Source organism: Haliotis asinina, chromosome 8 (assembly GCF_037392515.1).
Source record: "Haliotis asinina isolate JCU_RB_2024 chromosome 8, JCU_Hal_asi_v2, whole genome shotgun sequence".
In the NCBI taxonomy this organism is placed as follows: Eukaryota; Metazoa; Mollusca; class Gastropoda; order Lepetellida; family Haliotidae; genus Haliotis; species Haliotis asinina.
The window spans coordinates 23,756,605-23,782,739 of record NC_090287.1 but is presented as its reverse complement, the minus strand read 5'-3'; the positions used below and the strand labels follow the sequence as shown (position 1 = coordinate 23,782,739).

General features: G+C 37.2%; 1 protein-coding gene across 1 annotated transcript; it reads left to right on the top strand.

Moving 5' to 3' along the window:
* The first annotated feature begins 393 nt into the window (after positions 1 to 393).
* On the top strand, positions 394 to 25,065 carry LOC137293851 (egl nine homolog 1-like). The gene is made up of 5 exons (XM_067824625.1): positions 394 to 1,519; positions 7,337 to 7,456; positions 17,529 to 17,665; positions 18,894 to 18,958; positions 19,637 to 25,065. Exons 1-5 carry the CDS (start codon positions 587 to 589, stop codon positions 19,696 to 19,698), a joined length of 1,317 nt encoding a protein of 438 aa, XP_067680726.1. The 5' UTR covers positions 394 to 586; the 3' UTR covers positions 19,699 to 25,065.
* The last annotated feature ends 1,070 nt before the right edge of the window (positions 25,066 to 26,135 follow it).

Here is a 26,135-nt window from a genome sequence, read left to right as displayed (position 1 = left end):
AACCATAAATTGTATCGCTGCATCAATGAATGATGCAAATAAATCCTATACAGTAGATGAACAATATCGAGAGCACTAATATATACATTGAAAATCCACAGAATTTAGTTTTTCCAACAGCTTTCGCTAAGGCCTCGGGCGCATAATAAATTACGCATGTTCTCGCTTATGCTTATAAATACGTGTTGCACTCAAACCCCTGGACTATCGTTTCTCTCCCTCTCTCTCTCCACATCTGGAATTTTCGGATATGTGTGACACTCCAGCGAGTCATCGCGTCAGTGCAAAGGATTCTCTCAATAAAACTGAACGCTGTGGTATCCCATTTACTGTCATATTTGTTACTCAATCACGATCACGTGTTGTTTTACTGCGGGCTTACTGACGGGAAGTGACGTCATATTTACTTTTGTTATTTCTACGACAACCTTTCAGCTATGTTTAAGAAGTTATTTTGCAATTGTCAGCCTCGATTATTTGCATTTGACCTATGTATTCTCTCACAAGCGATCTTGCTTTCTCCAGGTATAGCAAGAGACTGAGCTTCGGCGGTATCGGGAATGATTTGGAATCCCACTTGGTATGAATGTGTAGTTCAAACATCATGTCCGACGATACCCACAAGTGTCTACGTGACGATAGGAATGTATGCCAACTGTGTGGAGCTCTAGATAATTTATCGTTGTGTACAGGGTGTAGAAAGACTTGGTATTGTTGTAGGGAACACCAGAAGGCCGATTGGAGGGAACACAAACGACGATGCGCAGGTAAAAGCAAAAAGAAAGACAAAAAAACAGTTCACGGAGGAGTAGTGCGTCCCTCCGACCAGTCGACCAGTGGCAGCAGTATTACAATGCCGACTGACATTGCAGTTGGTGACCGGTCATCTGCTCAATGGGACGTCGAAGGCAAGCGTGCCAAAACACACGCACACAGTGTAAACAAGACTGTCGAGGAAGTGTATGATCGTGACCACAGACCTGATGAGTTGTGTTGCTCGCGGGCAGACGATACGAGTCACGCATCCGTACCGGTTCCACAAGAAGGGAGTTCTGAAGCCTATATATTGCAGACAGCAGCTAGCTCTCTCAGTCAACCTTCTGGAGATTCAGCTGACAGTGGAGACACAATGAGAGAACGCATCATCAACCCACTAGATTCATCCGAGACTTACGTTACTGTTTTGAAGTCACGCTTCAAAGAACTAGCAGAATATGTGACAAACTGTCTCACCAAGTATGGTATTTGTGTGATTGATAAATTTCTTGGTGAATCAAAAGGCTTAGACATTCTGAAAGAAGTGAAAGAGTTATACAGATCGGGTGTTTTCAGGAATGGACAAGTTGTGGACTCAGAAAATACCAGCAATACCACAAGAATCAGAGGTGATATGATAACCTGGGTAGATGGTGCTGAGGATGGATGTCAGGATATATTGTTTTTGATATCCTGTATGGATGATATTATTCTACAGTGCTCTGGTAAACTGCAAAACTATAGGATTAGTGAGAGAACGAAGGTAAGTTAATAATGTATCAACTTTTATGAATTATGAATTTCATCAACCTTTAGAAGGCGCAGAAGATGAGATACGGTTTCACACTTTCACTTTCACCTGTTTTGCACCTTAACCTGTTCCTTCATCTTCAAGTAAAGGTGCAGTTGTGTACTTTACATATCTATTTTAGGGCTTTGTCATCATGCAGGTTTCCATACCTTCCAAGTATAACTCTACATTCATTTGTATGTCTGTTTACATGCCTGTAATGTGTTGATAAGTGGTCAGATTTCAGCATGAAAGCCAAAATATCATCATGTATATTGTCATAAACTCTTATGTAGACTATTTAGGGGGTACTTTGGAAGAGAAACATTTTCAATAATACTCAAGTGAGACCCTCCCCAAACACATTAGGAATGACCGCCCTTAATTTAGAATCATGTTAAAGGTCAGCTTGTACATATATTTCTCAATTGATCTCTTTAAAATTAAAGACATGTTCTGAAGCTATTTTCAGCATGTTGAGTGTGTGACTGAACACACAAGGGCTAGTGTGGTAGTTTTCATAGTCTGTCATTCTGAAAAAATGTTTCATATTGTGTATCTCACTTCCAGATATGATCTATCATCTTGGCTCTAAACCATGCAGATTAGTGGTGTTCAGATAAATTGAAATAATCGAAGATTGGTCGCTGTGACCAAACGACCAAGCACTCGATCACGTTTTCTCATAATCAAACACAAATGAGTTGTTTCAAAGGCATTTAGAAGTTGGAGGAATCAAACTAAAAGTGCTTTATTGTTCAACTTCTTTATTATACAAGGTCACAACGTTTCGAGACAGATTCTAGTCTCTTCTTCAGGTGAGGTGAGGTGTAAGTGACTCCAGAAAGTTTTAAGTTACATCACCTCACCTGAAGAAGAGACTAGAATCTGTCTCGAAACGTTGTGACCTTGTATAATAAAGAAGTTGAACCATAAAGCACTTTTAGTTTAAACACAAATGATTTTGGAACTACTGTTGTATTCTTTCCAACACTTCACAATGGAACATATCTTCAGAGCTGTCAGAGCCTGAAAACTTGTTTGATTCTTAGAAAACTCACTTCAGTAACTGAAAAGTCATCACTGAATATTTCTTGAAGACTCCAGAAAGTTTAAGTTACATTACCCGGTAGTATTAATCATCAGTTTAAAGTAGCACAATGCATCATGTTATTCATATCTGCAGTAACAGCTTGATTTGGAAATCTGAAGAATGATGCTAGCCAAGTTTTTTCAATGATTGTTCGTTGGTAATGAAGCAGTTATCAATTGTGAGATTTCAACCAATTCCCAAAACTAATGCAGATACACATGATATGTTGCTGACATAGTTCACAGTTGCTGTGATTGGTCTGGCACTGATCCATCACCACATGGATGTTTGTGTCTTAACAAGTCAACATAATAATTGCCAGTGACTGAAACTCATGATCACTGTGTTTCAAGCCCTAAAATGGTTCATTGGTCAATGTTGACTAATTATCATACTCAATATCCTCTTGTGTTCAAGAATGTCCAAAAGAATTGCATCCAAATTCATGTCATATTAAAATCTATCAAACCTATCTAAAGGATAGAGAAAAATCACTGTTCCAAATTACTTTAAGTATACTTCCATAAAACTCAACAACCTGGTTACTTGTATATGGTTACCTGATACAAGTTTGTGACATGCTGAAGTTCTGGGATCACAATGTGATATTGCAGGAATTATAACTAAAATCATAAGCATGATAAACTATCAATATAAGTCAGTGTAAACACATAATAAGAACTCTAAATCTACTGAAAAACATGCCATGATATATGTGTGAGTTAGTGTCAGCAATAAGGTGGTTTTCTGCAGAGACACACTGATGTCAAACCTTTCCAGACATACAATACACACTTGTGACAATACTCAGGTAAGAAAGTCATTTCTGTTTATAGAATTCTAAAGGATATGTATGTTTTACATAATTGTGTTAAGTTTTACATGATTGTTTTAAGATTCTACCCACACTAGGCATGACAGGGACATGTTTTCTTCTTCAAAATATAAAAACTAATCAATGCAAAATCATTACTGTTAGGCGTTTTATGTATCATGGTTATGGTTTTGCACTTATGATAGGAAGTAACAGTGTTGGTTGTCATGTAGCCTTTACCCAAGTTTGTGCAAAATGACAAGTCCATGGATGTATGGCAATTCTATCCTTATAATAGGCAAGTCTACTTACGCTGACTTCCAAGGATGTCAGTCTTGTAAATTATAAAGCAACCTGTTTATATTTTCATTAAACCCAGCAACACGTTTTGCAGCAGGTATTAAAATGTGTTCCGTCCGTCTGTGCACATTTATCATTTCCAGAGCAGAGTTTTAAAACCGTTTATGTAATGCTTTTTTCACCAAACTTGTCACATAGATGGCTCTGCTGGTGTACTGGTGCCTTTTAATAGTTTTTTAATTCTGAATAAAATATGTTTGGCGTTTGCATGGCAACAAGTTTGACTTCGACTGAATTAGTGGTAGTGCTCTTTACCAGAGCAGGACTCTAAAACCGTTCCCTATTTCTTCATCAAAATTTACCACAGACATTGGTTTAGTGGTGTCGTGGTGCATTTTGGTAGTTTTGAAATTCTGAATAAGATATATTTGGTACTTCCATGGCAACAATTTTGACTTGACTGAAATTGGTTGTAGTGCTCTTTTCCGGAGCAGAACTCAGAAACTGTTCACTATTTGGTCATCAAACTTGGCACATAGACAGATCTGGTGGTGTACTGGTACCTTCTGGTAGTGTAGGTATTCTGAATAAAATATTTTTGGTGTTTCCATGGCAACAATTTTGACTAGACTGAAATTGGTAGTAGTGCTGTTTTCCGGAGAAGAACTCTAAAGCTGTTCACTATATCTGCAGCAAACTTGGCACATAGCTTGGTCTAGTGGTGTACTGGTGATTTTGGTAATTTTTTAATTCTGAATAAAATATTTTTGCATTTCCATGGCAGCAAGTTTGACTTCGGCGGAGATAGGTGGTTGTGCTCCTTTCAGGAGCAAAACTTTTAAAACCTTTCATTGATCTCCTTCCACTTTTCTATGTACACACCAAAACATTTGGCATAATCTTAACTTGTAAACATATTCATGAGGGATATTGCCGTGGTAGGGTATATTCATGACTTTATCTTCTTATAATTTATGATTGAATAAACAATCATTTCTCTGGAGACTTGTGTAAATCTAATTAGACAGGCTTTTTACATAGCATACACTTTAATACAGGAAACAGCAGCATTGCTAGGTGAATACAAAGTGAATGTGGTTGAGTACCATCCCAATGCACAATGCATGCCTGCAGCATTCCTTTGTCCAGTGCGCTATTTTGCCTGACGAATTTGACATGTATAGGATCTCAAGCTACTGTTGTCGTAAATTCTACGCACATTGTCATATTTATAGCATCTGGCATGGTGCATCCTTGAGTATGTTTGCGAGAAGCTGCTTACTTGTGACAAAACTACGTCATTCAGTTGCCAGCTGATAATCACGTGGGGAATTTTTTAGCAACATTTTTCTGAATGCTCCTAGTGTGCACCATCTGGATGACATGTTAACAGCATTGTTCCAAGGTTCCAGTAGGCCAGTGTTTATGGACTTTGCCATCCAGTTACCCAAAGATTCAGATATTTTGTGAATCATTTACAAGTTTTAACAACCACACCAAACTGTTGGAAATATAATGGAAGAGAAAAGATGAATATTTCTGTTCAGTTCAGGTGTAGCTTAGACATGGAGTTATTGAGTGTGTTGAAAATTTAAATGAAAAGTTCAGTATTCTTCATATACACGATATGGAGACTTAAACTGTATACACTGTCCGAGTAATTCTACCTTGTAGTGCCTTACACTTACAGTAGCTTGGGTTGCAGAATGGGATGTATTATTATTGTATACTTGGGTTGCAGTTGAAAATCAGTATCACATGCACACCAGTCCCCTGACCTGGGATAATCATGTTAACAATTTGAGCATGCATAAGAAGGCTTGTGAAGACATTTTTATCATTTGGCAAGCGTGGACTAGCACGGTTTGAATGATCCCAACAACCTATGCTCATCTTAGAGAGGTGATTCAGTTGACTGGATGGGCAAGCTCAGTGACTTTGTTGAACGTGTTGAAACTGTGTGTACAAGAATGAAAAATAATAAAAGTCTGCTAGTTTGAAATTACATCTAGTAAAATCTAGCTGATAACAGACAATATGATGTATGTGGAATATTCCTGAATGATTTTTTAAAGAAACATGTTCATGCTAGAAGGTCAGTATGAATTTCTAATTAAGTGCAGTGAGGAAATAACCTTAGACTTCTGTTGTTTCAGTTCAGTTTAAAAAGACATCAGAATATGAATTATGATTCATGTGATAGTGATAGGTTCGTACAATACTTTCCCATTTCATGTCTATACATTTTGTCATATTTTCAGAATATGCACCGTCCTAAAACACTTAAGTTTGATAACCTTTTGACCATATTTTGACATTGTTAAATACTCACACAGGCATTAATCTCATCAGTACAAGTTTTCCTAACCTACACACAAATGACCTATCTTTAAATGAGCACAATTGATTCAATTCTTGTGATTTAGCTTGATCAAAAGGAAAAACCCATATGACTTGATTGTGAGAATTATTGTCACATAAAAAGCTGACATATTCTTTTATCAGAACTAAAACTGTAGTGTTAGCACATTCATTGGTTTCATCTGTTTGGGACCTTGTATCATGTTTGTGGGATTATGTCGTCTCACTGATGTGATGAGTCAACAAACAATGCATCAGCCCAACTCTTCGATGGTGTGAGATTTATCCAGTGACCATTTCTGTTTTCCATATACATCTATGAGAGTCACTTTATACAAAAGATTGCACTGTGTAAACAATCAACAATTAATAATTAAAGAAACAAGAAGCATTAATTTCTTTTGGATACGCCAGTGTCAGTTGTACCTGAACAAACTGTGAAGAGAAAATATATTAAATATTTGTTGACTTAGTTAATATGGAAAGTACCATTGCACTGTTTCCATACTAACTGATTCTTTAGAAATATTTTAAAATTCTTTAAAAATGTTTAAAGAATGGCTGCTTTCAAAGAATTTTTGAAATATTTTGCACAGTTTATTACACCTTTGTTGTAAGAATGTCAAAACTGGGGGTGATGGGTGTCATGTATTGAAACCTGCTTAGCTGAAGTCAGTAGGAGCAGCAATTGCCAGTACCTATTTCTAGGTATAAATTGCAGGTTTTTCAGTTCTCTAGAGGTGGCTTTATTTTACTGATCATGCATATACCAGGACCTGTAGTCATCGCTTAATATTGAAGATATTTAAATGTCTAGTTTGCACTGTTGCATTGGATGGAATGTTATGATATCTCCTACTTTAAATACAATGATGATGTTTTACAGTTAATGACCTTAAAGAACATGTTGAATGCAGGGATTGGGAAAGGCAAGGGCCATGGTCCATTTTGCACATTGGAATAAAAAAAGGGCCCATGAAAATTTTGAAGTTTACTATTGCTACAAGGGCAGTGGGCTAGTGGTCCATTCTAAATTCAGAAGATAGTAAGTATCCTGAAAATCTTCCATTGTCAAAGTTCTATCCCAATCCCTGTCGTATGTATAATGTTAGGAGTAAAATTAATCAGCTTTTATCATGCCTTATGTAATTATATCTGTTTTTAAATTTGTGTGCTGTTGTTACTATAACACTGAAATGAAACTTGAAATAACTTGTTTCAGGCAATGGTTGCCTGCTACCCTGGTAACGATACGGGTTATGTTCGTCACGTGGACAATCCAAATGGTGATGGCCGCTGTGTGACATGCATCTACTACCTCAATGAAAACTGGGATGTTCGGGTAAGTTAGAAGACATGTCACCAGTTGTGCTGTGCAGCTCGAACATTTTGTGTCGACAGAAAACTGACAAAAAGACATTCACTATTTACGTGTACATACTACATGGCATTGTTCTCAATGACATTCAGTGTTTGCATTCACATGAGACTGTTGACATTCACTTTGCACTAGCTGCTGTTAAACAGTTCAACTAGAATATTGCTGAGTAGGCTGTTAACAGCAAAATGTAAAAAAGACATGGCACCATTTACATTCTTGTGGCACCGTTCATTGGCATTGTTTACTTTCTTTTGGCACTATACATTCTCATGTTACAGTTCACATTCAGATGGCACTGTTCACATTCTTGTGTGGCAGTAACTAAGGTAACTAAGGGCACAAATGTTTCAGAAGATTTTCATTTACCAGTACAGGGTTTTTCATGACATTAAAATATGCATCCAGTATTATAAAAAGTATGGTATGAGAACAGAAAAAAATATTTTTGCTCCCCAAGGGACCCAACTTCTCAAGAAGCAATATAAATTTCTTTTATAAACTTGCTTGCTTTACCAGACTCTTGATAATATTAGTTATAAGGGGTCTAGAAGGCAAGGCAAAATGCTGCCAATATCAACTCAGTTTGTGATGGGGCATACATGGTATAAAGACAGATGTCATAAAACTTATCTAGATTGGATGTTCCGGCTGTTGACTGAACATTGATGAAGTCAAGGCCAACCTGCTGTGATGTGTTTCTCATGTAACTGGGCCATCCGCTAACAAGTCCATCATTCATGGTGGGCAGGATGGACCAGAGATATTATTAGATAGGGTGTTGTGCTTGATGTTCACATTCAAGACAAGAAAAAAACCTCTTGGACAGAAATAGTATGGTCCAAGTTGCAGCACTATACAGCCAGTGTAAACAAGTCATGCATCATATCTGACAAAGTAGATTGAAAACAGATTCCTCTTGAAACTGTTATGAGATGGTGGCCAGGGGTACAGAAATAACCATCTGTTCATGGCTGACTTTGATTCTATCCACTGTAGACACTGGACACATTTTTCTAGTAGTTCTGTAACCTCTTGATACCTAATTTCTGTAATCCTATTTATCAAAGAATGTAAGAGGAGTTGTTAAGGCGTCGAATCACAGACTTGCAGTCATGTGAAAGGCCCTTGTTCGCAGACCCGAATCTTGTGTATAAATTTGTATTACTTTTGGGACTGGTCATTTATTAAATCTGAGAGGTGTGTTGAAACTGAGGTATAGGTGTATGAAAATATTTCCTTGGGAAAGAGGCGAGGTCCCATAAGTTTATATCACATAGTTGATGGTGAAGTGACGAAGTGACATTTCTATTTTAGAACTGAAAACTAGAGCAGTTTCATGCTGAAACAGAGGTCATTCCCAAAGGAAGTGAGGTAGTTGCAATCATTGTGGAAATTCTTCAGTCAGTAAAAATGTATGTTTGATGGTTTATTTGTGGTTTTGACACATTTTATTTTATTTTAAATGTCGAAGGTGCATTCCCAAGAGCTTTCCCAATATCAATAACACGATTTTGTTTCCAAAAGGGGTCATGTGACTACTTTCTTGTGTATTTCTCTTCAAAATTACTATATAACTTACAGATATGATGCTCATTATGCACCAGGTCTTAACATATTACCATGTGTCATTCAGGAATAGTATTGCATCAGTTATTGGATTGTAATAAATCCAAATTACACAGAAAAAGTGTTATCAAAACACTTCAGTTTAGGAGTCCTAAGATTCAAATACTGTTGTCAACATGCCTTAAGTACTCAGTGACTTCCAGGACCCTCTTGACGTTGAACACTCAGTGATTCAGTTTCATAACTTTTTGACCTAGTCTAGAAATGGGATCCAGGTTGCGTAGTGTTTTTCCTCCTAAACCTTGTTTAGTAGTAAATTTATGATTCTGTTCATTATGGTGATATCTCTTTTTTGCACATTGGCATCAAGCTCTAGATTCAGCTGTTAGAAAGGGAGGGATTGAACAAATGGATCAAGTATTTCAAGAATATGAATGATATGCATGATATGCATGATCATTTTGTAGCTATCTATGTACAGTAAACATAATTATCCCCACCTTCAACCCCCCTGAATCTACTGCCTTCTGGTCAGCATATGGAGATTACTTTCAGTGTTTAGATAAACATTCAACAAGTTGATTTGCAGTACTAATGTCTACTGAAAACAAACCCACAAAAACTCCTTTTTCAACTGTTGATTGAAATACTGGAATTAGCCTTTTCTTTTCTTAACACTAAAACCTGTTTGTCCTAAACCATACCTCCAGGATCTCTTCTGGAAGTTACCTGTGAAAACCTGGATTGGAACTGATCTTCTGCCATGCTTCTTGTAAGAGGTGACTAACGGGATCGGGTGGTCAGGCTTACTGACTGGGTTGACACGTCATCTAACCCCAAGTGTGTAGATCGATGCTCACACCCTTGATCCATGGATTGTCTGGTCCAGATTCGCTTGTGGAAGTGCTTACATTTGTACAAAATGACTCTATACCGTTGCCACATTAGCCATGGTTGTTAATATGGACTAATGTATATATTGTTGTTTTTATTTGAGGTCATTCACAGTTGCTGTAAGTAGTTTGTATTGTTTTGTCTAAGTCATTTTATCAAGTCTTGTCCTGTAGTATGTTATTAGCTTGATGGTTTTGTGTCCCGAGCCTATTTGTCCAGATGTTAATTGATGTAGGTTATAAGCCAACGATTTCATCATTTTAACATGTTCAAGTCAATTGATTTGCACTAGAAAGCGCTTTCTGGCTACAAAGCTGTGTATGTAATTTGAGGATAAGGTTCTATGTGGAAATCAGTTGATCTGGTGATAATAGGTGGGAAGTGCAGTGGGGATATGACTTGGGTTATCACAAGTGATGTGTTGACAGAGGCTGGTGATGGTGGGTAGGGATGGTTCGTATCGAGAGGAGGCTGAGAGGCTCACCTCCCTGGTGTAGATAGTTTATATCTTCATGACATCTGCACCATCTTGCCTACGCAGCACTGCACCAACATGAGGCGCATACTTGGATGTTTACTGAGTGAGTTGTGCAATACTGTCCTTGAGAGAAGAAAAGATCACAGGATGCTTCTCTTTGTATATCACCTGTTGTTTTCTTACAAGTTTCCTTTCACTTGTGTTAGGAAGAAATCCCTTCGTCATAGTTGTCCTCCGCAATTGTGTTTGGTGTGAATTATCTATCAGGATATTTTGAGTTAGGATAAAATGAAAGTGAAATGAACTGAATTTTACAACCTTCATTGATAAGTATCATGATCAAAATAGGTTCCAGTCTTGAGAAAATATATAATTGTATGTATTTCTTTGGGTTTCATAGGTAATGAAATTCAGTATATCATTATGCTATTGGTATTTCTAGAACTTGCCCCTTTCAGTCAGCTTTTTTGATAATTTATTATTATGGTTACCGATGAACCTCCTCATTAAGAAGTGGCTCCAGTCAAAATGAGAAAAACTGACATATGGTGCAAATTTCAGTCTTAAAAACAATAGAAAAGTGGAAGAAAACATAGGAGTATCGGGTTCTGTGAATATCTGGGGTAGAATAGGTCTTCAGCAACCCATACTTGCCCCAAAGTGACTAGGTTTGTCTTAAGAGGCAACTAACGGTATTGGGTGGTTAGGCTTGCTGACAAGTCAGTGGTTCCCATTTGCACAGATCGATGCTCATGCTGTTGTTGACAGGATTGTCTGCTCCAGACTTGATTATTTACAGACCGCTGCCATATAGCTAAAATATTGCTGAGTGCGGCGTAAAACTAAACTCACTCACTCAATCACTCGCTCACTTGTGTACTTTCACTTGCAGCTTCCTGATATTGGTATTTATTTAACTTGCACAAAAAATGTTCATTGGAGCATTTGTTGATCACTAACACATGGCAAAACTTGCATACTTGCAACAGTATAACATCACAGCATAAGTATAAGATACCAATGTTCGATAATGGACTTTCGTCATTTCCTGAACATGCTGGAGAGTAAGGTGATAAAACACTCTCTGCTAGTTTCCATAACTTGATGATAAATATAGTTATGGAGAAGTATTAAAGTTGCAGTGAATTGATTATATGATATATTTTACGTATGTGGTTTAGTTTCAAATATAGATCATTTAATACAAATGAGTAAAATGTGTAATTATTTTATTTTTGTCTCTGCCAAGAGCAAAGATTGATTGATTCATGAAATTTTTTTTGAATTATCATATATTTTGGGGGCTTTACAGAAGATGACAGTCACAATCAAGATTAAGGATGATTAGACTATTTAGTCAGTCGCTTAAAATGCAAATTCTAGGCCAGTTAGGTAAGCGATGCCTGTTGGTACTGTGCACAAGTGGAAATCTAATTTTAAGGAAAATGGCAAATACTTAGAACTTGAGAGTTGTGAAAATGTTTCTTTTGTGAAGAAGGTATTCTCTCTGTCATTTCATCTCTCTTGATTTCATTAAGGAAAACAGCTCAGTTTGTTGTTTGAACTTATGATGGACATTATCCTTGCATCTGAAAGTGGGTGAATTGTAGGGATTAACAGCAATATGAAAAAATACTGCCATAGGTTAGGGGATTTTGCTACCCATTTTTAGACTATATAGCAAGTACTTGCTTCTTGCATAAGAAAAATTAATTTCGAACACTGCTATCACTGTAATTTATCACAGGTCCTCAGAGCTAAGTGCGGAGCTACATAGGATTGAGGTGAATCTTATCAGAAGATGTTTACAAAACATAAACTCTTGTAGAAGTTACATTGAGGCTCCTCCTTGTTGGAATGTCAGCACCACTGACTGGAGGTTTCTCATCAGCACAGGTGGACGATTCAGTGTCAACCTGCTCAGCACCACAGTGCGATCTCTGGCCTGCCAAAACTCACAGATATATGTTTCACATGTTGGACTGAGGAGATAAGAATCCAAAGGTTAAGGTTTATCTTTGTCAGGCCACAATTGGTTTATTACACTACTAGATCGCCATGCATGTTTTTTAGGGGGTGCAACGAGGAGGAAGTTTTGAACTTCTGATAAATATTTTTCTTTAATGTGTTGAAATTTAGAGTGCCATTTTGGGACATGCCATCTTACTGGTTACAGCATACTCTTTCTAAGAAATCCACATGATGGTGATTGGGAGGATATTACAGCATGAGTGCTGGGGCACATGACTGGAATTTATGACCTTACTAAAGGCTTATCAAGTTCACTAATAAATTTTACAGATGATCTACATTGTGTGTGCTCATGTGACTCTTTGAACAGGTAAGAAGTGTTGCAAAGCAGCAGAGTAGGTCAGCTGTCTTACCAGGTACTGATTGATTTTTCATAGAGACTTCCTGAGTGTCAAGGTCAAGGTCAGGGGACAAAATAACCACTGACTCGCTAACCCATAGTTAGTAAAAATCCAGTCGGGCCAGTAAATTTCCTGTCACCGTCCGACTGTCACTATATATACTGTCAGGTGAATTTTCATGGGGTCATTTAGTAAACATATCACTCTCTCCAACTTGTTAAGTTATAATACACTCTAAATCATGCACCATTGTGGCCTGATAAAAATGTTTTTCACATTTGCAGCTTAGTGATGAAACCTGTGTCTTCATTGAAATTTTGACCTAGTAAATATTTTTGTGGACTAGTAACTTCCAGTTATATAGCTAGCCCGACTGACTTGCCAAATTCTGAAACTGTTTCGCATTGTTAGGATGGGATTTCAAACTGACTGGTTGTTTGGAGATGATAGTGTACAAATTCTATAAAATCTGAGTATGAATCTTGCATCTTTTCAAGTTCAAATATGATACGACTCAGTATCACCATTGAGTGAGTGACTTCAGTTTTACGCCTCATTTAGGAATATTTCAGCAATATCACATCCAGGGACACCAGAAATGGACTTCACACATTGTACCCATGTTGGATATTAAATGTCTTCGATGTGACAAGCAAATATCGGCACAAGAGTTAGCATACAATCCCAAGGTTGCATTAAGTATGAAAGTAAAAGAGGTCCTTGTACTACCACTTTTGTTGATATATTGCAACCTAATACTAAAAAATGACACTTAACATGTATGTTTACATGCATGAAGTGCATAGCAAAGATTTTAAGATTGATTTAGGAACACATTCCGTACATTCAAGTTAAATTTATTACACCACTTGAGTAATCACTGTTTTTTTGGTAACTCATCAAGTTTGGCTACTTCTGTTCCCTTCACATTTTACATACCTCAGTTGGTATGTCACAGGCAACATACAGATTTACATTTTGACTTTGATATATGTTTGGACCAGGGTGCAACCATATTCTCTCCTGGTGCAACTAACTTTAAGATGTAATTTCAGTCAAGTTCCTCAGATCAAATCCTGTGTTTCAAAGTGGTTTTTTTTTAGTTGGTTAATGTTGTTATGTGAGTCTTGTAACAGCAGTTAGCTGTATCAAAATGTAGCTGCAGTCGGTGCCTGAAACTTATGATTCCATAAGCCCAAACCTAACTCCCAGTGTCATTTTCTGTTTACTTTACTGTTACATTACAGATCTGTATTAACAGAGCTAACTCCATCAAACAGAATTTTGAATGAATCTAGAACTTAGATTTTTAAAAATATATATCAACAGAGATCAGTCAGGTGACATTTTACTGTGAAAACACTGTGCCTGACGACCACCACACCAGATATGCAAGGTCATAAGTGTTTTCAATGATCGAGGACCTTTTCAGTGTGCTGCACTGTTAGGTAACAGTTGTCTTGCTCAGACCCACATCTAGGTCAGGCTAGATAGGCTGGTCTCTTAACCTGATTCACTTCTGTTCAAAGCAGCTTGTTTTGCTATCCACAATTACTGATTTGAGACCAATCCCAATACACTTCAAAATTTAGGAGGAAAAGTTGAGAGTTAGTTTACACAATCTGTGGGAGTGCCCGAGACCTCTCTCTTTAACCTTATGTCATTCTTAACATGTCTAATCAAGTCCACAAGGTGAATGTCGGTCCTTGTAACATTATCAAGGTCTTCTTTAGATATTTTGAATGTGGCCTGCTGGAAGAATGATGAAATTTCATACCGATGTTGCCTGGATGAGACCTTTTAATAGCCTAAGGTTCTCATGGAGCCTACTTGATGTCAGTATGAGAGTAAAAGGTGACATTAGATGAGAGTATCTTGATGAATCAGAATGGAGACAGTGTAGAATTTTTTGCATTATTATGCAAGATTGGCAAGTGTTCAGTTTTCCTATGTGTGGGCAACAAAAGTAAAGATCGAGTTTAGTTTTACACCGCTTTTAGCAATATACCAGCAATATCATGGCAGGGGGGATGTCAATGGGTTTCACACTTTGTACCCATGTTGGCAGTCAAACCTGGGTCTTTAGCATGATGAGTGAAAACCTTAACAACTAGGTTACTCTACTGACCCTTGGAGACAAAGTAAGGTTTTACATATGAATAGTATGCATGCATGTTTTGTTAGGCTACATGCATGCATTATTTCTTGTTAGAGACTTTTTTCCTAATGTACATGTGTTCATATTTGGGTGTAATTTAGTAATTTTAGTTCTAGCAAAATATGTGTAAAGGGTGTACCAATTGTTTACCGAGGTTTACCGTATACAATGTTTTTGCCGAGGTCAGTGAATCTGTTGGAATGTTGGCCTGAAAACTATGTCTAATCACTACAGATTTTCAAGACTTCAGACTATCCACCTGCTTTATGCAAACACTTTTATGTAACCATGATCAGGAGGAGACAACACAGATACTGATGATGAAACTTGATATACTGGAATTAAAGTTCAATAATTTGATGTATTTTTTGTGGTACTGTAGGTGTCTAAAGAATGAAAAAGAATTTAAACTGTTGACTTGATAGACAAGTTAAATTTTCTGTTTCTGTTGACATAGGCCTTCAGTTGTTCTAATTTCCTTCACATCTGTGAAGATGTCTAAAATAATGATATTTTGGGATGCGAGGGGTTTGGAGGTAAGAAAATCTCAGTTCTTGCAGAGAACAGTTTAACTTGAAGTATTGTCATGTAATTGTTAGCACAGCATATTTTATGTACTTTGTATCTATATCAGTTGCGGTATATGATGTTAGGTAAGTGCAGAGGACAGTTTTGTCATGTAATTGTTAGCACAGCATATTTTATATCATTTGTGTCCATATCAGTTACGGTCGATAGCGTTAGATAGGTGCAGTGTAACACAAAGTTTTGTCATGTAATTGTTAGCGCAGCATATTTTATATCATTTGTGTCCATATCAGTTACTTTTGATAATGTTAGATAGTCTACTGTTGAGTGTTGTATCAGTTGACATGAAAGTCAGTAGTTGGTTCAGTATGTGCAAGTCATTAAAAATAAATAAAACCTTTCCACTGTCAAAAGTTATCGCTGCTAAAAACAGTCCGTCGTACAATTGTGAGTGTATCATTAGCATGTGTTAAAACATGGCTTAACACCCAGTGAAGTAGTTTGCTGGTGAGAAGATGTAATTAGTGACTTGTTACTGAGGCTATTTTAGGTGCATTGATTGACCGACTGACCAGTGACATGGGTAGTATGTAACTGTTCATGCTATCAACTTTTTGTCGTATTTAGCACTTCATGTCACCTGTTAGATCAACAACACAAACCACATATCAATTAAAAGTTGAGTAAATATAGTAATCATTGTTCATACTTTAAACAATGTGGCCATGAGCTTCCTACTTTCCCCACAATATATCTTTAGCCATTCTATATGCAACATCTTCTTATTTTCATCAAACCTCCCTAATTCTTTTCAGCTCAGTTCCGAGACTTATAAAGGCTCCTTAACACTTGAGTCTTCATTTATGAAATTGGTTTGACTGAATCTAACACAAAATATAGTTTGGGGACTTCAGGTTAGGCCTTGTGGCCATGATCTCTGCAGGAAAATAATTCAATACAAGCCTGATCAAGCTTGGTAGAACCCAGTATGCAAGAGAAGCAAGTATGGATTTGATACAGTTATTTCCCAAAGTGACTTGACTCTTTCCCCGTCAAGGATATTTGTTTTGTCAATGAAAATGCTTCAATCAGAGATCAATAGCTGGCTGCTGCTTATGTTCTTACATAATTTGAATTGATCTTCTAAGATTAATATGGATTATTGAGACATGTGAAAGACAGGAGAACTGACTTCCTAACAGTATATATAATGAGGTTCTTGAATCCAGATTGACACTGTTTTTGTGGATGAATCAGTGACTAATGATTGAGTATAACTCATGTACTGAGTTCCATTTTACATTGCAGCACAGCTTATCACAATATCCTTACTTTGTTCGCAACGTTCGGTAAACGAAAGAAGTTTTGTCAATATAACTACAAACAAAAAGTATGGGATGCTGGCTGTAAAATTTGATGTTGGCTGTAGCTTGTTTTAAAGGAAACCTTGCCACACGCCACATGGGAGGTCTGTCTGTCTTCCACATGCACTTGGCTGTTATGTTTGGTCGTCTGAATCAAACATGATGCTGGTGTGTTTCACCACCCCTGTTTTTCGCTGTTTTAAACAATGTTTTATTTCACTCTAACTCGGCTAATATTGAATGAGTTACTTCACTGCAAGTTCAGACATATCATTCAAAGTGCCCATTAAGCTGGCAAACAAAATCTTTTACCTTTCAGTAACAATGATCTCACCGTGTTTAAAGGTATATATCACTATCAAAGTTTAGGGTGTTCCCCTACTTTTTGTTGGTAGGATCAACATGCTAACCTTTTTCTTGGACACAACTGATCATTATTGATTTTTAAGTAGCATTTTGCCTCCTTTTAGGAATGTAATATCCTTCGGCAGATAATCTTTGATTATTATCTCTTCTTGATGTTTATTGTGGATAGATTACACATTTGTAGAGACTGTTTATTTACTTTTTTGTGTCATCTTTTTATTGTTTAAGTCAAAAAAACTGTTTCTTCTACCAAGGATACATACTATTTAGATGATAATTGTGGTGAAGACTGTTTCTTCTGTTGCAGAAAAATGGTGGTTTATTGAGGATTTTCCCTCAGGGCAATAACAGAGTGGCCAACATTGAGCCGGTGTTTGACCGCCTGTTGTACTTCTGGTCAGACAGACGAAACCCACATGAAGTTCAGAGTTCCAGTAGGGAAAGGTCAGTTTGTCAGTCAGCTTCTATGAACACTGCCCTACATGTGGTTGACAGCTTGTTAACCAAATATATTTGACCTGGTGAATTTTGTTTGTGTGTTGATTACTGCCACATTCAGCACTATTGTAGCAATATGACTAGCAGTTTGTAAATAATCAAGTGAGGATGAGACAGTATGGTGATTGATGTCATGAACATCAGTGATTCCAGTCAAGATACAATGATGGGCATCAACAAAGTCACCAATTCATAATGTCTGATCTCAGTAGTTGTCTCTTAGAAGTGTGAGTTTGCTGAAGATTAGTTCAAACCTGTCCTTGTAGGGAGCCAGCTGATGTGAACACGACTGTACAGAAAAAGAACGTGAATGCAATACTTTAGAAGATTATATTTTCTTGTATACTACCCATCAAAAGTTAAGACACACTTAGAACACTAACCATATGTTATGTATATGCATATGGCTGCATCAAAAATGGATTTCTCCTCTAACTTGGGGCAACCAACTGCAAATGTCATGCAGATGAATTGCACGAGGATCATCCATCAACTTGCTAAAATGACCACATTTACACTAATGAGTCTAAACTTTTCGTGGGTAATATGTTACGCGGTCAAGAGCTACTTTGCTTCATTTTTGGTAGATGATATGAGATAAAACGGCGAATATAATAAAAATTTGCAGTAAATTGTCACTGACCTGCCATTTCAGTGGAAGTAAGTTGCTCTCTCTCTCGCTCTCTCTCTCTCTCTCTCTCTCTCTCTCTCTCTCTCTCTCTCTCTCTCTCTCTCTCTCTCTCTCTCTCTCTCTCTCTCTCTCTCTCTCTCTCTCTCTCTCTCTCTCTCTCTCTCTCTCTCTCTCTGCTACTACGTAGGAAAATAACTATTACATAAACATATTTTATCTCTGATCTATTGAGATTTAAAAATAGTACACAGTGACATAACATAAAAGGGTTAATTGCAATGGTTGAAAGCTGTATCTGAAAGTGTCATTTTACCAAGAATGGTATATCCAACACTGTGATATTTTAGTTGCAGCTTTTACTTAAATTATTGTCTTGTTATTTCACTCAGGTTATGGTACCTAAGTCTTTACTCTTTGTAGAAACATGATTTTGCACCTTTGGTTGAATACGATAACATTTTGCCTTGAATGCTTTCATGCATGTTGCAGTAATGTTTCTAATGTTTCCTTCTTGACTTTTAAGTATATTTCTGTATGTTTCAGATATGCCATCACTGTGTGGTACTATGACATGGAGGAAAGGGCAAGAGCCTTGAAGAGATATAAAGGTAAGCACGTTATCTGTTGTATTCTGTCAGTTTGGCATATAGTATGCTGTCTCATGACTGAATCACTATAGTAATGGGTACTAAGGAAGATCAGGTGGTCCTTAATTGGGAGGGGTGGTGGAGGTATGTTCTGGTGTCATGTTCTTAGAAATTTCTGTAAAAGAACATTTGACCAGGGATTGGTTGAGGTGGATATTATTTAGTCACATAGTTTGGATGGGCTTAAGTCAAATCCTTGCCATCACCACTCAGAGCATTGTGGATCATATCCTAGTCCAGATCTTTATGTTTCAGTGCCAGAGTTACCTTGAAAATAACTCTTGTGTATTTTGACTTGTTACCACCAAACCCATTGATGTTTCATGTACATCACTGAAGACTCTATACAAGTTTAACAGCATGGACCAGAAAGTCCAGTGATTAGTACACAATGTTTTGCTCCTTTGATAAATACAGTGGAAGCTGTCAAAGCAGGCATCTGTTCAATGCGACAAGTTGTCACTATTAGCATATAATCTCAGTTCCATCCATGGCTTGTACATTTATCATCAGCCCTACAATGTGGCACATTGTCCAAACTAGATTATTTCTTCAGTCTCATTAAGTGCCAGTTTAGACAGTTTCCTCTGTATCATATTCACTCACGTTTATGTCAGTTGAGGTGTTCTTTTGTTCCAGGTCATTCCAGAAATGGAAGGAAGTCTGCTGTGCCATTGATAAATGGTGACCGCAACTCGTAGCACCCTGCTTCCTGATAGTATACCACATCTCCAATTCCCAGAGCTAGACGAAAGGTTGATACAGTCAGTGACATGTGTGACTATTCAAGCTGGCTGCCATGTCCTCTCTCACCAGGTTGACTGGTCAGCATAAGGGTGGACTTTTATGTTACTTAATGGTGTAAATGTTGAACCATTGCCTGATGTATGTATTTACACTTGGCCTTGTCTCCAAGGCATGTATGTTACATGGGGCACCCTGAACATTTAATGATTACATTATTTTTTGGATGTCTTGTATGGCTATATTTTTTTTAGTTAAGGTGGCAGTTCCATGTTCAAACGTTTTGTTCACTTGAGTTTAAGGAAATAAAGCCCTCAGGAGAATCCATGTTTCGAAACTGTAGAAATGTCAGTCTGAACCACATGATTCTGTCATGGATCTGTTTGTTAGAAGATACCATTTGTGAATACAATCCTATATCAGACTCTCTACTCAACATAAACAGGAAAGCATGGACTTTATATGTGTATTCCTGAGTTATGAACAAGTTTTGTCACTACAATCTGTGTGAACTATTATAGTGTATGCGATATGTTTTGTCAAAGTTCAGTCAAGTTATTTCTTGAATCAGTGAGACTCTTCCAACAATTGTCTTTAAGATCCATACAGCCACAGTTTGAATTATTAATATTGGGAATGTGTGTCAGCTCCAGATAATGAACATAGACAGTTCAAGGCAGTCTCCGATGTAACGAGGGATGTCCAACATCAATTTTCTTTCACTCTGATGCTAAGAAATTCAACAGATTCCAAGATACTCCAATTATACTCATTTCCAAATCTAAGATTTTCTGTTTTTATGATGATGGAAGTCCATTGTTGAAGATTTGTCCCAGTGATTTGTAACAAAATATCCTATTGTTGTTATCTATAATTCACCATTCTTCAGTTTCTATGAGATATACTATTTGATGAAAAGGAGATATTGTTGTGAGGGATTATCTCTGAAAAAAACCAGAACACATTAATGTTACATCTGATGACAATGGCCTACTAATAATGAAAGGTGTTTTGTGTGAAAAGTCACTTCCAATGTTGGTAAGAAGACAATAATCAGTATATAATTATGAGATATATCAACATATTCAGTATGTTTGACAACACACTTGGCCGTAGAGAGTTAATTAATTTAATCTGGCACCTTTCGGAATGGACTGTTTTCTGTCATTTTAGCTTTTCAGAAATGGCTGACATTTCACCAGCCTGGATGTAGTCAATCCTCATGTCTGTTCTGTGCTCAGAACTGAGTGGGCTTAACTGGAATGAATCTATGTAGGAATGTTGTTTCTCTATTAATCATTGTTACCGTCATCTACACCACTCTAGTACATACAGATCAAGCAGTTCCGTCAAGAATGGTGAATCTGTGTTGATTGAATTTGAGAGTGTAAAGTCAGGTTTCATTGATTTCTTAGAATCACATGAGGCAGGAGATATGCGCATACCTTCCTATAATGTCTTTCATCTCAGTGTTTACCTTGCCACTGTCAGTAGATACGGGCAGCTTGTACACTCAGTGTAAAGGTATGTGTGTTCTTGTCACTTGTGTTTCAGCATAGTAAGGCCAGGCCAATGATGTTTCTTGTTTTTTCTTGTTACTTGGTCAGTTTGATTTGATGCACGAACACAAATTAAGGTAGATTTGAGCTGCAATTCCAGAAAACAAACACCTTTATATAAGTAATATATAGTTCATGCATATTTTTTATTGAGGATCATATTTTTGGTTCATTTAGATGTATTTACTATAGTATAGCGACTTACGGGATCAGGTGGTCAGGCTTGCTGACTTGGTTAACCCACATATCATTGGTTTCCAATTGCATAGATCTATGCTCATGCTCTTCATCACTGGGTTGTTTGGTCCAGACTTAATATATACAGACAGCTGTCGTATAGATGGTATATTGCTGTGTGGTGTGTAAAACAAGACTCACAACTATTGCAAAATTGATGTGTTCAGGAAGTACAAGATACCCATTGGTCGAGCCTTACAAACATGAATAAATATTAAAGAGAAATTAACAGGAGACTGTCCTTAGTAGCCTTTTGTGTGGTTTCTGTATTTTCTTTTGAGCACTGTTTGTTGTGTGTATCCAAATTTGAAATTCCAGCACTTTTTATGACATAGGTGATTCCCATTTCTGTCACTATTTCTCTGTGTTCATGACACTGAAGTAGAGTGTTATGGCTTGTAATTGTCATGTGTTCACATATACTTGGACATGTGGCAAAGGGTTCAGGGATGGAACTAATTTTGAATTGCTAATGTATCCCAGCACAGTGGCACTTGTAAAATCACTTGCCCTGATACGTTTTCCACTATACAAGCTGATTTTCTTGTTGATTATTTAAATAACCAACAATTGAACATAATTAACTATGGAAAGTCCACTGGACACCGGTACAGTGTGATATACAAATTAGCTTGCCTGACAGAAAAAAAAAACTAGACTGGGACATTGGGCAATGGGTTATTTCCACCCCTGGTTCAGAGATTTGACGATTACAGAATTACTGACCTTGGTTATTAAAACCACTTGATCCTCGCTAAACTGTAGTTGATATTTCAGGTCGATTTTCATTAAATGCTTTTCCTCACTGAAAGCATGAAATATATTATTTAATTCCCACGTAGCATCTGCACAGATTTGACAGACCCACCTTTTAATACAGGGGGATGAATGTGTCAGTGACTACTGTGGAGGGACCTGGTGGAAGGAATGACAAAAGCGATAGTCGCTTCCAATAATGTGCCAAAATTGTTATGGGAGTACCAGATGTGTGATGTAGATATGTTGAAGCAGTGCTCGGCCAGTATGTAATTAATACCTATAGTGTTCATTATCTGCTTTAACAGTGTAATTATCCGATGTAATTATTAGATGTTTTTTTTTATATCAGATGGCAGGGTACCTAGTATACTCTATGCATATGTTATCAACTTAATGCCCTAGATTTTGTAAAGAGTTTAAGTTGTATTTGATATCTGTTGGAAGAGTAATATTGGGATGATTGTAATTTGATGTGAATTGAGCATTCATAGATAAATGTGGTAAGGAAATTCTAAGGAAATAGCTGCAGAGCTACATGCACAGCAAGATTATCCAAACCAAGAAGCAGTAACCCATGGGTGGCCAAGTGGTGTGTTTCTGTCAACTTGCTCGGTTTGAATCCAGACATTGATAGGCATTTGTGACGTACATACATTAGGACTCAAGTAATTGACAACGATTCATTTAACCAAAGCGCAAAGCCTGGAAAACCCTAGCTATAAAATACTTCACAGTAAGTTTGTATTCATGGGTTATTTGTAGTATGGATTGTTCTTCTCAGCAAATAATACAGTGGAAGTTGTCTAAACCGGTACTCAGTGGGACTTGATAAATAATCTGGCTTAATCAATGTGCCGGATTATGGAGCTGATGATAAATGTACAAGCCATGGATGGGACTGAGATTTTATGCTGGTGTGGACAACTTGCCAGATTGGACAAATGCCGGTTTTGACAGCTTCCATTGTATGTTATATTGTTTCTTCTTTGTATCTGGCTGCTTTTGCAGTAACATTTGCCTTTCAACGTGTCAATCACATTATACAGAAGGGTATCTCAACTTTGCTGGATGTAGGGAAGATTGTGTACTGCTGTAACCCCTGCAGTAACTATCCAGGCATTACATTAGAATCCATGTTCTACATTCCTCCATCAGAGCCCAGGCCTTACATACTGGTTACAGTCTTCAGTTAGGACTAAATTATATGTTATTAATTAGACCTTCTTCTTTCAGTCTTCCATAGAACCTTATATTAAGATGAAGTAATAGTCATATATTGCAATAATGTCCTTATAGAACTTAGTGTTAAAGTCTCTTTAAAACGTTTTTGAACCTTCATTAGACCTTACATAACAATTTTTCTTAAGACCCTTTTATTACAAACCCTATAGAACCATGTACGTATGTTACAGAACTCCATAAGCCTTGTATCACATTCCTTTATAAGAACCCTTCTAACAGAGCAACACAAAGGACAATCTTTTCACAAGATCCACTTCTTAAATCTTCCAAAGTTTTGACTTATTTCTACTGACACCTACCATGCATTGATAGGCATTGAAAGAAATAGTATCTAGTCAAAGAAATTGTTTGTGTACATAATTATGTTTAGGTACATACTACCAAATATAGCCCAAAGTTAGTTACAGGTATCTAATATGTTGGACTTACAGCATGGTTAATCATAGACAGAGTGTTGTTCAAGTGTATTAATGGAACACAGCAATTGTCAAATGATTCTTAGAGTGAGTGAGGGGGATAACAGAACTGTGCAGATATGGCAGTGTTGATTAAAAGAATATCATTTATATCTGTAACATGTTAACTGCAGTAATTTAAAAAGCATGGCACAATATGCCTGTGTTATGTTTTTGTGTTATATTTATCATGTTCATAGTCAGTTTATCAGTCATAGCTGTGATCCAGAATGGGGACAGGTTACTGACTCAGAAATGGCCATTGCGTTACTGTTTGATGGGTTTTGGTCCAACTGAGAATTCAGATTCCCCAAGGTGATATTTGGAGGCAACTAAATGACAATTAACCTGGATGATCTGGATCATCATGTGTGACAGTGTTACTTTTGTGTTGCTGACAATCACTGGTTTGTCTGGCTCTGTTAGTAACTGACTGCCAACTTATCACTGCTGTATTATTGGAGAGAACAGACAATATTTACACCCACACTTACATGCCAACATGAACCATATGTCTTGAGGTGCTATGTTTCTCAGCCAAAGGAAGAAAGGGAAAGTCAATCTGAGGGTTTGACTGTATAGTGTTTGCTGTCATGTATTGTACATCTACATTTTGTACCATATATATTGTATAGCATTGAGTGTCAACTAAATATAGAATGACATTGCAGGTAATAATCAGTGTGGATTATCTGTCCAGATTCCAGTAGGTGTGTAAGTAAAAAATATCATTTAAAATGTGAATGGATCCTGAAAATTAAGTGATGACAACTGGTGTTCTTGAAAAAGTGATGTCTTCTTGAGATATGTATCATTGACCTGAGTAACTGACTAGGAGTTGGGGAAGCCAATGTACAGGCTTAGTCAGTATTATGTAAAACTGCTTGACGTCTTTGTTACAGAGTGTATGTATGAGTGTATGTTTGATGCTTATTTCTTGTAATCAGGATAACTATGAAGATTGTACAGCAAGTTCATCCTGTGAGAATTTTTCCAATTATGAAGCAATGCCATGCCAGATGCCAGTGTTGTAAAATATTCGACATGATAGAATAAAACATCAGTGATTTAACAGTGTTCGCTGGTTTATGTACTATATTAGAAGTCCAAAATGGACATTGAATAGATAAGTCTATTATTGTTCAAATTCCTGGATTTGGGATATGTTTTGGCCTCCAGTCTGTCAAGACTCCTCAAATCACTTTTGGCCAGTGGTACAGAGTAAATACTCACTTATCAAATCACTGTTGCTGAGTGGTACGGAGTTAATGCTTACTCATCAAATCACTGTTGATCAGTGGTACAGAGTTAATGCTGACTCATCAAATCACTGTTGGTTAGTGGAATACAGTTAATTTAACATGCTGCATTGAACTACTTTCTGAAAAGGCATAGTGTGACCCTAAGTCATATGTTGTTGCGAAATTGCCAAAATGATTAATTGATTGTTTAACGCCGCACTCTGTAATATTCCAGCTGTATGGCGGCAGTCTGTAAATAATCGAGGACAGTCCGGTGATCACGATGAACATCGATCTGTGCAACTGGGATACGATGACATGTCAACCACGCCTTCGAGCCTGACCACCCGATTCCGTTCATCGTATCACAGTCAATCCCACCAGTCGCTGCATGAGCTACTGAAGTCAATTCTAACCCTGATCCTCACGGATCTGAGCGCAATATACGCAGTATGCAAGCCCACCGGTCCTTTAAAAGAACCATTGGGTACATGACAACTATCTTTGACCCAGGCTGATTTGGCAAGTTTCCAGTATTCTTAAACGCGGCGGAAAACCAAATTCAATCACTATGAAACAATAGAACGACACTGTCCTTCTTTGCCAAGACAAATATGTATTCCGGACAACTCTACAACTCTACAAATTTATGTTGTTGATGATGAAACACCTCTGTATTTAATTTTAATGAAAAGATACACATGACGAAAATGGGTATTACATGTGACACAACCCCAAACGTCATCCATTCATTATAAAGGTCCGGTTGTGTAAAAATAACTGCATTAGATATTGGTCGAAACAGACACCTTGTTATTGGATCGTTTTAGTCGACTGGGACACATCCTGTTACACCTACCTCAGCATGACTTCAAAACGCCACAGCCAGGTAATACAGCCT

Coding starts and splice junctions, on each gene's coding strand:
- LOC137293851 (XM_067824625.1), top strand. CDS start 587: ATGTGTAGTTCAAACATCATGTCCGACGATACCCACAAGTGTCTACGT. Junction 1,520..7,336: donor GGATTAGTGAGAGAACGAAG/GTAAGTTAATAA, acceptor AACTTGTTTCAG/GCAATGGTTGCCTGCTACCC. Junction 18,959..19,636: donor AGCCTTGAAGAGATATAAAG/GTAAGCACGTTA, acceptor CTTTTGTTCCAG/GTCATTCCAGAAATGGAAGG.